This window comes from Heteronotia binoei, chromosome 16 (genome assembly GCF_032191835.1).
Source record: "Heteronotia binoei isolate CCM8104 ecotype False Entrance Well chromosome 16, APGP_CSIRO_Hbin_v1, whole genome shotgun sequence".
Classification (NCBI taxonomy): Eukaryota; Metazoa; Chordata; class Lepidosauria; order Squamata; family Gekkonidae; genus Heteronotia; species Heteronotia binoei.
In genome coordinates, this window is record NC_083238.1 from 39187573 (window position 1) to 39202217 (window position 14645).

Genomic DNA, 14645 nt, shown 5'->3' on the forward strand with positions numbered 1-14645 from the left:
TTGTTGCTTCATAGGAGTTCTGCGCAATTTGCATTATGTGATGATTACTTGGGAATCACACACCTTTAAAGGAGCCCCGTGGTGCAGTGGTAAAGCTGCAGTGCTGCAGTCCTAAGCTCTGCTCACAACATGAGTTTGATCCCGGTGGAAGCTGGGTTCAGATAGCCCAGTTCAAGGTTGACTCAGCCTTCCATCCTTCCGAGGTCGGTAAGATGAGTTCCCAGCTTGCTGGGGAGAAAGTGTAGATGACTGGGGAAGGCAATGGCAAACCACCTCGTAAAAAGTCTGCCGCGAAAAAGTCGTGATGCGCTGTCACCCCAGAGTTGGAAATGACTGGTGCTTGTGCAGAGGACTACCGATACCTTTAAAGCTGACTATGAAGAAGCTGGATTTGTTACAGATTTCCTATTCCTCGGCACTATCGTCAACCAAAAGGGAGACTGCGACCAAGAAACCTGGAGGTTGGGACTAGGAAGGGCAGCCATGAAGAACCTAGCAAAGTTTCTTAAGTGTTAAGATGTGTCACTGGTGACCAAGGTCAATTTAATTTATACCATAATATTCCCATGATGATGTCTGGGTATGAAATTGGACAGTGAAGAAAGCTTACGGGGAGAAAGCTGATTCCTTTGAAATTGGGGTTGGAGGAGAGCTTTGCAGATACTATGGACCAGCAAAAAGACAAATAAGGCTGAGTTCAGACTGCCAGCTCAGGGCTGCAGTGTGCTGACTTGGAAGTGAACCAGCAGAAACAGAAGTGACCTGGGGTGTCCAGACAGTGCACAGCCCACTGACGGAACAGGGATGGGCCTCGGGTGCCTCAGAGGCGCATCCACTCATGCACCCATCTGTCGCTCCCCGGGGCCTTCCCAGCCATCCAGATGGCCATGGAGGCGCCTTGGAGATGCCTCAGCAATATGAGGCAGCTGGAATGCAGGTAGGACAGGGTGAGGGTGGAGCCAGGGAGGGAGCCAGATGTGCGTGTTTGGACACACTTTTCTGATCCGTTTGCCAGCTGCCCCTGGGGCAGCTTATACTGCCCCTCTGGAACCAGCCTAAGTGGGGTTTAAATAAAATCAAGCACAAACTCTTCCTAGATGCTGACGTGACTAAACTGAGGCTATCATACCTTATGAGAAGACACCGGAAAAGACAATCATGCTAAGAGAAGTGGAATGCCGCAGGAAGAGGAAGACCCAGCATGAGATGGATCGATTCAGCCAAGGAAGCCACGGTCCTCTGTTTGCAAAACCTGAGCAAGACTATTAACAATAGGATGTTTGGGAGGTCATGGATTCATTGGGTTGTCGTAAGTCAGAAGCAATTCGTGCACTTTGCAGACAGGCCACCCCACACATACAATGGATGATTTGCGACAGTTTTGAACAGACACTTTCTTCTTACCTATGGCTCTAAAACCAAATAGAAAGTGGTTTGGACCTTATCAGTTTTTCCACTAAGTGCGAGAGAGAGAAGGAACTCTGTTGACTTTCTTTGAAAGCTGTGCTGAGAATCATGGGACCCTCATTGAAAATAAGTCACGTGGGACAGAGTGGCAGTGAGGAGGGGGGTCTCCAGCAATTTGTCTCTTTTGCCCCAGTGAAAAAACTGGTAGGGTCTAGCTAGCCCATGGAGGCAGACTAAAGGCTCCAGATATGTTATCCATAATCAGTGGGTTTTGACACATGAATGGCTACAAGCAATAGCATTTTATCCCAATATTACTACACAGTGGTGAATTAGATATTGCAGCAAAACATCATTTTTTAAAAAAATTGTGAGCTGGTAAGCTATGGATAGCTCTTTCCATGCAAGCCAGGATTGTATAATCCCAGTTTATGGTACAAGTGCAAACTAGAGTTTACTTGCTTTCATGGAATGGCCAACCATGGCAAGACCACCCAGTGAGCTTCCATAGCAGAGCAGGGATTTGATACCAGGTCCTCTCGGTCTTCATCTGACACTCGAACAACTACACCACACCAGATCGCAATCATCAACCAGATACCCAACAGCAGACAGCCAGATGCTTCTGGGGACTGGGAAACAAGCCTTGAATATGATAAGCTCACCTGCCAGTAACATTAATGAAATGCTAATATGGGTGAATTTGGAAAACTTGATGCTTTGATTTAACACAAAAGTTCAGAGCAGAACTGCATGGTTAACAATGAACACAGACTGATGACAGACGGACAGATGGATGGAGAGATGAATGGATGGATGGAGAGATGGATGGATGGATAGACAGATGAAAAGGAAGGAAGGGCAGGTAGACACAGAAAGACAGACAGATGGACAGATGGATGGATAGATGTAAGGTATGCACTTAAATAGTGGCACAGAGAATGAGGGTTAAGCACCATTTGTCCCACTCTGTACTTCTTAATTGGAAATCACCCCCCTCCCCCAATTCTGTGTCAGTTGCTGACCTTGTTGTAACAAGGGGTTGTTTTGTAGAAAAATAGGCAGTGGAGCTCATCCTGGGATTGTTATGCAGCTGCACATACTATTCAATGGACAAGGAGAAAAGGAGGAGGTGGAACTCTCAGAAAGGTTCAGGAGCTGTGCTCCTGTGAGCTCCCGCTGAATCCGAGGCCTGGTTGTAACCACAATAAATAATATTGTTTCCTTCAGGTTGTTTTGCAGCTGAGCAGAATGGAGCACCCAAGAGTTATTAACCTTGTTTCTTTGATAACTGCAAGGCTGTTTTGATGGCAAAATAAAGGTTCCCTGGTCAACACTTGAAGAGAAGCTCCTCAACAAATTGGCATTTTGTGAAAAGTTGCTCATCAGATTGCCAAGGACGTGTGGAGATTCTTGCACAAACAAGGAACAAATTGTTCCTTCTATGCAAATCAAAGGCAGTTTTTATCCTATCCGAGAGAGAACAGACTGGTCCCTTTTGTATGATTAAAAAAAGAAAAGAAAGCAAACCCTGAATTCACACCTTGCCCTTAATTATGACATTCTCAGGTTTCTTCATACAAATTTAGAACTGTTAATAGTTACTACTATTTGGTCTCAACAGAAAACATGGAAATGTTGAGCCAAAAAGATACTAAATCAGGAGTTCTTCAACATTTACAACTTGTGGTTTGTCATTTTGATGCAAAAAATGTTTGCAGAGCCTCAAGCCTTCCTCTCCTCTCTCACCAGCACCCATCACATTCTGGACAACAGAGCAACTGGCTGTCATCTGCTTCCTTCTCCCTTTCTTGCTTTCTTCTGCATCACAGCTTGCTTTGCCAGGCTTGCTCAATCACAAAGGAGCTACAGAGCAAAACCTCTGTTTTCTCCATTGACTGAGGCTCCTCCCTTGGAGAGGAAGGGGGGGAGGCAAAGCTTGTTTTTCCAGGCTCTCTCAGTCACACAGCAGAGCTACTGAGCCAACTCTCTCTTCCTTCTATTGGCTGAGGGTCCTCCTCCCTGTCCCCTGGGGAAGGAAGGAAAGAGCCAGAGTTTCCTTTGCACAGTTCCCTGGATCCCATGGGAGAGATACAAAGATAGCATCTTTAAGACCAATGAGCGCTAGCGTTTTAAGCACGTTTTAAGTTTTTATATATATATATATATATATATATATATATATATATATATATATATATATATATATAATTGTGTTTGTCTGTGTCCTTTATAAAGTTTCTATCTCTGCTACCTAATCTTAAATAGGTACACACATGGCCCAGCCCAATAAGGTCTCATTTTTGTCAGATCTGGCCCTCATAACAAATGGGTTCGACACCCCTGGCGTAAGACGTGACCACAGGGCCCCAGTTGTCAGGAAAAGGCTTGCTCCTATTAGGGACAGGCACAAACTGAACCACAAAGCAAAATTCATCATGAATTTTGCCACTGGTGGTTCACATGAGGTCTCTTGTCACAAACCTTCATGAACTTTTAAAGCAGCCAGTGGCAGTTCATGGACAGAGCAGAAAGCAGGGGTGTCAATCCCTGCTTTCTGCTCCCAGTGAAAGCTGCAAAAAAAAAAACCAGCTGAGCAGCAGGGAGCAACCTGGTGCTTGCTGCTCAGCTGTTTCAGGCTTTCTTGTGTATCACAGTAAAGCAGAAAAATACAGCCCAACTGATGCAGCCATTCCTGAAGTAGGGTGGGGACTCGAGGAGGGCAGGGAGGCAAAGGCATGCAGGCCACCCACCCTGCGGGCTTTGCTCCACCTCCCTTCTGATTGGAAGGGAGGCGGAGCAAAGCCAGCAGCTCTGCACCAGCCCACTGTCTTCGCTTTGTCTCCTATCGGATCGGAAAGAAGGCAAAGTGAACTGCTGTGAGCTGCTGTGAAACCAGCCTGGGGCATTTGCTTAGGGCACTGGGGGGGGGGGAGCGCCCAATTTGCCCCCTCGCCCTGGCGCCTTCGGCAAATGCCTAATTTACCCAGTGGCAGGGCTGGCCCTGCATGTTGCTCAGCAATTTGTAAAAAAATAAGCCATGGCAGAAGCAATTAATTGTACATTCCATGCAACAGCAGAAGCAGAGCTTCAGAAAAGGGGAACATAGTTAGGAGGTTTAAAAGAACCCAGAAAATACAAAAAGACCTTCTATTATCCCGTTCATTGCAAATGGTAAACTTCATTAATAAATTTCCTGTCACAATTCCATAGGTGAGTCCATTGCAAGTTACACAGTTGCCAGATCTTTGGAAAACCAGATGGCAGAACGGTGAGACCCCCAAACCAATGATTTCCTTTGGGCTCATGGGCTCCTTTGCATGCATGGAGCTCTTGTACATTCAGTGGAGGAAGCAGAATAGGGTGCATTCATATCTGTTCGCACAGAGAGCTCTGGACTAGGGCATGTTGACATTTTCCTCAGGAATTCTGAGGACAAGCCCCAGAATGTACAGAAACGCCCGATGCCTTTCCTCTCTACCCTTTTGATTATCTATGAAGCAAACACTTTTTATTGCAATGGCAAAGCTATTTCACAAGACAACAGAAAAGTAAAGATGCAGTGATGGATTGAGATCCCAGCTTAAACATATTTGCGTGTTTTCCCCCTTTCTGTATATGTGCAAACGAAATTTTTCAGTCATAGCAAAACTAGAACTTGCCTTCTACAATATATCATACAGTTTATTCATTAAAATATCGTTTGCTTACTGTACGGTACACAAAGTCCATGCTAAATGCAAGCAGTGGCGCTTATTCACAAAAGTAATTTTTTAATTAGGTTTGTTTTCATTCTCGGTGTGCAAACTCAACCCTCCCCACCCCCTTAAATTAAATAATTCATACGTAAGATGCACAGCTCATATATGGCTTTCAGGGCAACTGACGTGCATTACAATTTCTTGGTATTCTCCGATACCAATCCCTGATAGTGTGGAACGTATTCAGCTCAAATAGGGGAAGGCCAGAAGAAGCAGAGAAAACCCACAGAGCCGTGCAGAGCCACTCGAGTTCCTATGACATCACCGAAGTGCCTATGACATCACCGAAGTGCCTATGACATCACATGCTGCCCTGGGAATGACCTGAGGGGGGCCAGACAGGCTTTTCGATTCGTTATCTCCCACGAACTGTTCTGCAGACAGTTTTGTGCAAGTTACACCCATGCGTCCAAATCAGTGGTGGTTCTTGTGTCTATAGAAATGGTAGAGTTTCATGGCAGATTTATCGGAGGCGATATTGGACACACAAAGCCGCCATTGTCCGGAATAAGAACACATCTAGTCCTGTCACGTCTATCGCGACAGGCAGAAGTTCTCCAGTGTTAGACAGAGGTTTCTCACAGGTCACCTATCTGAGATCCTTTTTAACTGGAGATGCCAGGAATTGAGCCTGGGGACCTCTGCATCTGTGCTGGACCACTGAACCATGGCCCTCCCTTGCATTGTAACCTTATCATCGATTCTGATGTACCGTTAACGTTGGTCATTTTCAACAGATCTTCACCACATAAGGACATGGCGTAGAGGTACATTCGTTGCTCAACTTAAGAGACTCCCTACGATCCCTGAATCCCCACCCACCCTTCCAGAAAGTTTTTTTGTTAAAAAAAACTGTACATTTGGGTAGAAATTTCATTACGTCCCTTCCATCATCTACAAGTAAGCCTAGAGCAGTCTTCTAAATCTCTATAAATCAGTCTTCCGCGGCACGTATTTGTACATGGTGAAACAGTAATGGCTGGTGTCACTGAGCAAAATAATTTCTTCCTCTTTTTTTGTTGCTTAAAAATGTATTCCAGCTAAATTAAAGATGGCAGAACAGAAGGAGCAGGAAAATAACTCCAAATCTTTTAGCTCTTCTACGAGCACCTCGAGTTCCCCGCTCAAGGCCTTGTAGTTCTTTTAAAGCCAGACATCTGTATCCATCAGTTCTACATACAGCTAAAATGGTCCAAGGACGATTTGGCAGAGAAGATAACAGCCTGGTGGGAAATGAAGATGTTTTAGTGCCATTTTATTCATCCTGCAATAGAATTAAAGAGAAGAAAAATGACTTTACTGCAATGTGATATTTTAGGCATTTAAGTGGAGAAAGATCGAGAGCATTTAAGGAAGACATAAAGGAGACTACATATTGCATGCCACTATCCCCTTGTTGCCAAGGTGGATTTTGCAAATCTAAACACATTCTGAGTAATAGAATATGGCTGTTTTTTTTGTCACCATAGGAAATGGACCATGAACTCAAAGCAAGTTGGCCAGATGTGAAACACACTCTGAATTCAGAGGCCAGTGAGGTCTTCTGAGTTTCACAGTCACTTATGCATCTGGATTTCTCTGTTGACAAAGGTTCACCAAGTTCTGTGAGTTGAAGAACCTTGAGACAATTATTTGGCTAGCCCCAGAATCCTTCTTCCCTTCTCCTCCCTCCTCTTTGTATTGATTGATTGGCTGAGTTGGAGAATTTGTATCTGGCCCTTCTTTAGGGGTATTGAACTCATACATTATGAGGGATGGATCTGACATAAATGAGACTTTCTCAGGCCAAGTCATGTGTGTCATAAAATGTAATGTCAGGTAGCAGAGATATAAACACAAAGGGGTTTTTTTTTAAACTTAAAATGTTTTTCTTATTTATTTATTTTCGTAGATTTATAGGCCGCCCTTTCCCATAGTGGGCTCGGGTACTCTTGCATATGCTTAGTACTCTTGCAATACATTGTTTATTTAACAGTCTCTGATAACTGACACCTCTTGCTCTGAATTATTGCATCAAAATCTGGAGATAATGTCTGCGCTATAGCAATCTGCTGTTCGGGCGTATATCTGTAAGTTGTGAATCTACCTTTGATTTATTGACATTCATTACAGAAATCTCATGGTCAATGCTTTGAGTCTAAGACCCAGGGGGAAACATGAAATGGCTGGGCTTTGCAAGCTTTTGCACATCAGTTGCTTCATGTGCTGGTTAGCCAATGGAGAAAATGGAGGCAAAGCAAGCTGTGATGCAGAAGGAAGCAAGAGAGAGAGAGAAGGAAGCAGATGATAGTGAGATGCTCGCGGGCCTGATAGGAGTCCTCTGGGAGCAAGATCCAGCCCTTGGGCCACACGTTTGACACCCCTATTCTACATCGTCTCACTCAGGGGTGGAATTCTAGCAGGAGCTCCTTTGCATATTAGGCCACACACCCCTGATGTAGCCAATTCTCCAAGAGCTTACAAAAAAGAGTCTTGTAAGCTCTTGGAGGACTGGCTACATCAGGGGTGTGTAGCCTAATATGCAAAGGAGCTCCTGCTAGAATTCCACCCCTGGTATCACTCGACCAGAGCTAGGCATCTCCAAGCGTGTATAATAAACACTGGCTCACTAGGCACAAGGCTGGGTTTCCACTCAGGATACCAAGGAGGGCTATGAGACTCTGGCAGTCCCATTGGGTTTCAGCTCACTCTCATTGGGTTTTCTGGCTCATCTTGTTTTCTTCATATGTGTACATATATTGCACTGTTCTTCTCCCCTTGTCCACACATGTTCTACTCCCTCTAGTGGTCACTTGAATATTTCATTGCTGTGTCTCCAGCTTATTTATGAGCACTTTAATTGTCTGATCAACGCTCTTCTCCTTCCTTTTCATTTTTGGGCATGCCAATATCTTCATGGGTAGATGTAACAAGTTTTTTGGCACCTGAGCCTAAACAATTGCTTTCCACTGGTCTAGGCAGCTCATGGTTAAAAGTATCTAAACAACAAAAGTCAAGCTAAATAAATAAAACAGAATTGGAAACAACCTAAACAAACAAGAAATAAGAATAGCTACACTTAACTTGTTCTTGAATTTTTAAAAAGTTGCCCTTCATTTGGTGTTTATTCATTTAGTCTGAATTACTTGTTGAAACTAGTTTTTGTGTAGGTCGCCCCCCCCCTTTCCATCAAGGGCCAGGAGTGGAATTCCAGCAGGAGCTCCTTTGCAGGGCTGTGTGGCCTAATATGCAAAGGAGCGCCTGCTAGAATTCCACCCCTGCCAAGGGCATTTTGCTTATGGAAACAGTCAATCTTTGCAATTCCAAATCTGTGGTTCTGTGGAACTTGTGGTTCATGGTCCCACAAATAGAACACAGCATATCCCAAAAGCAGAATCTTCCTATCCCAAATCGGAAGCGAATTTAAGGTGGGGCTGAGGAAACTGCCTCCTTCGCCACCTCCTCACCTCCTTCTTTGTTGGATTTGTTAATTCTCAAAGCAAGTTGAGCTTATTCAGTTTTCTTAAAGATCTAGAAGGAGGGTTGCTGATACAGCACAGAAGAACTCTTTACCTCTCATTTTCCAAATGGAAAGAAACAAGGAAGATGTACGTCTTCTAGTTGCGGAGCACAGCTTGGTTTGGTTCTGACGCTTTTGCAGGCTCTTCTGTATTCTTACAAAGTTTGGGTTCACCTGGAAGAACACACACACAAAAAATCTGGTAAAATGCCTTCACAAACCCATGCATATTGGTAAGATGCACACCCAGGGCCGGCCTGTCTACTAGGCAAACTAGGCAGTTGCCTAGGGTGCCAGGAGGAGGGGGTGCTGAATTGGGCTCCCCCCGGGGCCACAACCGCCTAGTTTACCTGCCTGCCTCCCCCCCACCGCCACCCATTTCTCCCTTCCCTTGCGCTTCACCTGCCTCCCCCTCCCGCGATCAGAAGAGTGTACTGTGACTTGGCCTTATCAGCTTTGATGTGGCTGGTCAGCATCTAATCCTTTGACGCTTGGACAGGGGAAGGCTTCACTCCTCCTCACTTCTGGTTCCAGGAAGGAGGGGGGAGAAGCCTTCTCCTGCACGTGCTTCAAAGGATTAGATGGCGCGTCACCTGCATCAAAGTCGGTAAGGCCCAGCTGCAGCACAGTGCACTCTGATGCGGGGGTAACAGAGCACGGTGTTGCATTGCAGCACTGCAGGGGGGGGGGCAGGGCGGGCAGGGAACCTGCCTGGGGTGCAATGAACCCTACAGCCGGCGCTGTCCACACCACTAGCCTTTATGTCAACATCACATGAAGCTGTGGTTCATTTTGCTCAAAAAGTGTAGGCACTTGTGGTCTGTATACTCTGAACTGCCACAATACACACTTCTACCTGTCTCAAGTTTCATGATATTTATGGTGCGGTACCCGCAATGAATGCTTGATAATCAGAACACACAGAATTGCTGTCTTCAGTCCTTATATAACTGCTGGGCACTCCATTATTCCCTATGGAGACCAATTCCCATAGGGTATAATGGAGAATTGATCTGCGGGCATCTGGGGCTATGGGGGGGCTGTTTTTTTGAGGCAGAGGCACCAAATTTGCAGCACAGCATCCAGTGCCTCTCCTCAAAACACCCTCCAAGTTTCAAAAAGATTGGACCAGGGGGTACAATCCTATGAGTCCCAAAAGAAGGTGCCCCTATCGTTCATTATTTCCAGTGGTGGGTAGGTATAAAGGCAAATGTGATGGCCAGAACTCCCTTTGGAGTTCAATTATGTTTGTCATATCCTTGCTCCTGGCTCCACCCCCAAAGTCCCCAGATATTTCTTGAATTGGACTTGGCAACCTTAAGCACATTCTTCTTTTCTCCGTTCTCCTCCCAAACTCCATCCCATCAAAGTAATCAGTATTAATTAAACAAAACGTCTATACCTACTTCTTCTATTTGGAATGCCTCTCATTATGGTATAAAAATAGAAAAGAAATCTGGTATTTTTTTTTCTGGTTCAGATCAACTGGCCCGTGGGCTTCTGATGTTAAGTGCCTACAATTAGTGGGAGGTACAGTAATAACAGGAAGAGAATTACACAGCCCAAAAAAGAAATCAGTCATCATTAGTTTCTTAGGGAGAAAGAAACAATTTGCTGTTACTTTACAGCAACACTTACAGCAGCTATTTCATGTGACATCAAAGGCTTCTGTTAAAATATTGCCAGTCAAACTTTTCCCATTTTTAGGTCGCTACACTCAATGACCGATTTCCCACTCACCTTACACCCCTCTGAGGTTCCTCTTCTCAGTGGGGCTTCCTTCCGACTTCCCACTATCTGTCCCGGGGCTGCAGCTCATATAGGAGTTTTCCTGCAGCAAACAGAAACTGGTTTTTAGCGGTTTCTGATTGCCGCACGAAAAAGCCAACATGAGCTGCAGCCCCAGGGCAGAGAGTGGGAAGTCGGAAGGAAGCCCCACTGAAAAGAGGAAAGTGGGAGCAGGTAAGGTGGGTGGAAAATCAGTCAATGTCTTAAAATCATCCCATATTTAAAAAGCAAGGCTTTCTGCTCTGGTCACAACAAACAGACCACATGGAATGACTAGAGACTCCCAGCTAGAAACGCACATCCTAATTTGTATCAGAGATGCAACTAGAGTATGCCTTTGGAATGAACTCAGTTGAAAAAATACCCAAAGGCTGACACTAGACGGCTGGCTCAGGGCAGCATCAAATTGCCCCAGAAGAGAGCCAGCCGGAAATAGATTGCTCAGGAGCTTCTAGACGGCACTTGGAAAAGGGACGGGCTGCAGGTGCCCTATGGAGCGTCTGGACACTCACACACACCCTCTGCAGCTCCACGGGCCCTCTCTGGATGTTTCCTGGCCTTCCAGACAGCTGGGAAGGTGCCTTAGAGGTGCCCTGGTGTAAAGGCACTATAATAGTGGGTTCCATGCAACGATGAGCCCAGGTGGTAGTGAACATAGCTCTTTATTCAATACAGCATCATATAGGGCTGCACTCAAAGACTGGCTACTGGGCCAACAGGGCCAATTATATATACATTCGAGGTTCCCACACTAGCATCTTATTGGACCATTCAAACCAGCAGGGGGCCCGTGATTGGAGCAGGGCAGCAGGGATTTGGATCCTACTGCCCATTGTTCCCGAGTCCCCAAGCTCGGTCCCTACAGGCTCCAATGAGCCAGGCAAGAACTCCATATACTAGACATATTACTGATCACATATATAACAGGCACCACTTTGAAAGTGGAGCCTTTTTGAGCTGGCTCCCAGCAAGCTGGGGTAGCTCGGGGGCGGAGCGGGGACAGCAGGCAGATGTGCACGTGTGGATGCACTTTTTTTGGTCCACCTGCCTCCCGTCCCTGGGGCAGCTTAAAACACCCATCTGTTATCATCACAAAAATACTTTTTCAGGTATTATTGAAGCCAAAATCAGATCAGGGAATCTGATTAGCTTCCAGTGCAGCTCATCCCAAATAAAAACTGGGGGGGGGGGGGTGTTTAAACCAGAGGTTCCCAAATTTATTTGGCCTAACGCCCCCTTTTCAGAAAAAAAAATTACTCAGCGCCCCCTTGGAAATCTACCTTCAAGAAGTGAACTAAGAGATGCAATGACATATTTGCACACAGAGTAAACAAAGATGTTGTAAAGAAGTCACTTTGAAGCGTGAAATTCTAAAATTATTTTATAAAATCAACTATAGCAGGCATGTCCAACTTCGAACAGGTCGTGATCTATTTTTTCCAGACAAAAGTGCTGGTGATCTACCACCATGAAAATTAAGTTTCAAATTAGTTTCGAATTAGATTTTAACCCACCAAAGTTGGGTTCCACCCCCCCCCCCCATTTACAATGCACCTTCTGTCATTTACTAGTAAGCAAAATAAGCAAAAACAAAACAAAGAGACGAAGATCCAGAAAGAACTGTGAATATTTGAAGTTGGGTGAATATTGCGTGAGGGCCAGTCTCAGAATCCTGGAGATGTTCATCTGTCATGTTGGAACGCTGTATACTCTTTGTCATTTTCAGATGGGAAAACGCAGATTCACACAAATATGTTGAACCGAAACAGAAGTGTACAGCTTCACTGCATCTTCTCAAGTTGGGAAATTTGTCTCTAGGCACTAGTTTCCAAAATGACTGTGTGACACAGAGAGTTGGACTGGATGGGCCATTGGCCTGATCCAACATGGCTTCTCTTATGTTCTTTTGATTCTTGCTCAGCACAGGTCTTGAGAAAAATTTCATTTTTCAGGATTACTATTTCGTTTTCAATGAGTAATTTTTACTGATAGCAGCTGCAGTTTCCTTAATGTCCATATCTGCTTTGAATGGGTATGATAAGTACTCCACAACTTTTTCAATTCTTTGGAAGTCACAGAATCTTTTTTCGAATTCCTGGATAACAGAGAAGATTTCTGTCACATACTTCTCATTCTGCAAAGCAAAATTTGGATATTGTCCCAGATGGTTCTGCGTATTAGGAAAATGATCAAAAGTGTTGTTTGCAAGGTCAGTCATCATTAGCTCAAATTTGCTCTTGTAGGATGAAACTGTACTCATCATCTCGCCAATACATTTGTTTTTACATTGTAGTTCAATGTTCATATCACTTAGTTCGCCTGTAAAGTCAGCGAGAAATGCCAGATCACATAACCATTCCTCATCTTCCAACTCTGCTATGTCATCTCCCCTCTCCTTCAAAAACCTTCTTATTTCATTCAGCAAATCACGAAATCTTTGCAGAAATTTGTGCCTACCTAGCCACCTTACATCTGTGTGCAAAATGATTTCCGCTGCCCCTTCATCAAGAGTAAGATTGAAAAGCCCTTTGAAGTGATCTTCCACAAACTGAATTTACAATTTTGAAAGTGATGTCCATGACAGTCTTTGTATTGAGTCTCTTGCTTGCCAAAACTTGCTGGTGAATGATGCAGTGGTAAGAAAAGAAATCTGGAAAGTCGTCATGCTGTCTACAGAGGCCTATGAAACTGTTAACCTCACCTGTCATTGCTCTTGCTCCATCAGTAGTGATGGAAACAAGTTTATGCAATGGAAGATTACATTTTGTCACAAAAGAATGGAAAGAGCTGAATGTCTCCTGACCGGTAGTTCTCCCTTTTAAAGAAATCATTCCAAGTAGTTCTTCTTTAACACTGAAGTCTTCAAAAACCATCTGAATAAAGACTAGTAACTGGGCTATGTCTCTTATGTCAGTAGATTCATCCAGTTGGAGTAAGAAAGCAACACAAACTGAAATATCCTCCAACAATTGTTCAGTTGTGTCTCCACACATCTTTTCTGTTCACCACCCGATGGTGTTTCTTGACAATTGTACATCTTGAACAGCAGCTATGATCTCTTTCTTATTCTTAAATCCTTCAAAAAGATTGTCTGCTGCTTCAAGAAAACAATCTTTTACAAATTCTCCTTCATTGAAAGGTTTGCATTTCTTTGCGATCAGGTTGCTGACCTTGAAGGATGCCATGGTTGCACTGATCAAATGTGATCTTGGCTTCGCCATCAACTGTTGCTGTGCAGCCAATTTAGATTTAAGTTCTTTTAGCTTCAGTTTACGAATTTCACTTTTGGGTGGAAAATCAGCATCAAACTTATTGCTATGCAGAGCCTTATAATGACGCTCCAGATTACCCTTTTTGGGCAAGGATACAGCGGCATTACAAAGTAGACAACAACACTTGTCTTTCACCATGATGAAGAAGTAGTCCATTTCCCATTCATCATGAAAGTGGTAGGTTTTGCTCTTCTTTGGAACACTCATCTTTGTTATACTGGGGTGGCTGAGATACTAAGTTAACACTGGCTGAATCTGGTCCAAAACTGTCACTGTCCCAAAGTATTAAAGATCAACAGGAACTGAAGATCTCTGGATGATGACAAAACCACACATGCAGTTCTAAAAGTAAAAATAAGAATTCATCATACTGGTACCAATAATCAAATACCACCACACCAAACAATCATCAAAAAACCCCAAACACCTGTCCAGCAAACCATGAGACCAAGTGGGGCTGGTGATCTACCTCTGACCCCTCCGCGATCTACCGGTAGATCCTGATCTACCTTTTGGACATACCTGAACTACAGTAACATTTGCATTCACAGAGAATTTTTGAAATTTCAATTCCAACTGACAGGAGGCCATCTAGTTTGTCAGATATTTGACAGGAGAAGATCTAGATGGGCCCAGCTAAATTGGTTGTTTTGTACCAATGGCTGGTTGCACAATTCTAGCACTTTGACAGGCAGTCAGGGATATAAGTGGGTTAGTAAAATATCAAAACTCAAGAAGAGGAACAGAAGACTAATGCCGGCACTAGGGGTTCTACCACCCTAGGCAGAACCCCACGCGCCCCCTCCCGTGAGCTCCTAAGGGGGGATATTCTTTGCATGCAGGTGATAATGTCATCATGCCAGTCAGCAGGCAAGCCCAGAGCACCAGGCAGTGTACACAAGTGCTGCCGCAATGCCG

At 44.5% G+C, this 14645-nt stretch overlaps 1 protein-coding gene across 1 annotated transcript in view; it reads right to left on the minus strand.

The window, feature by feature from the left end:
* Positions 1 to 5532: 5532 nt before the first annotated feature.
* PDE1A (phosphodiesterase 1A) overlaps positions 5533 to 14645 on the minus strand; it is a 239941-nt gene continuing 230828 nt past the window's right edge. Inside the window, exons 15-16 of the mRNA XM_060257025.1 lie at positions 8721 to 8841; positions 5533 to 6432 (exon numbers count right to left, since the gene is read on the minus strand). Coding sequence (XP_060113008.1) covers positions 8765 to 8841 — 77 coding nt within the window. The 3' untranslated portion in view covers positions 5533 to 6432; positions 8721 to 8764. The remainder of the gene's footprint in view (positions 6433 to 8720; positions 8842 to 14645) is intronic.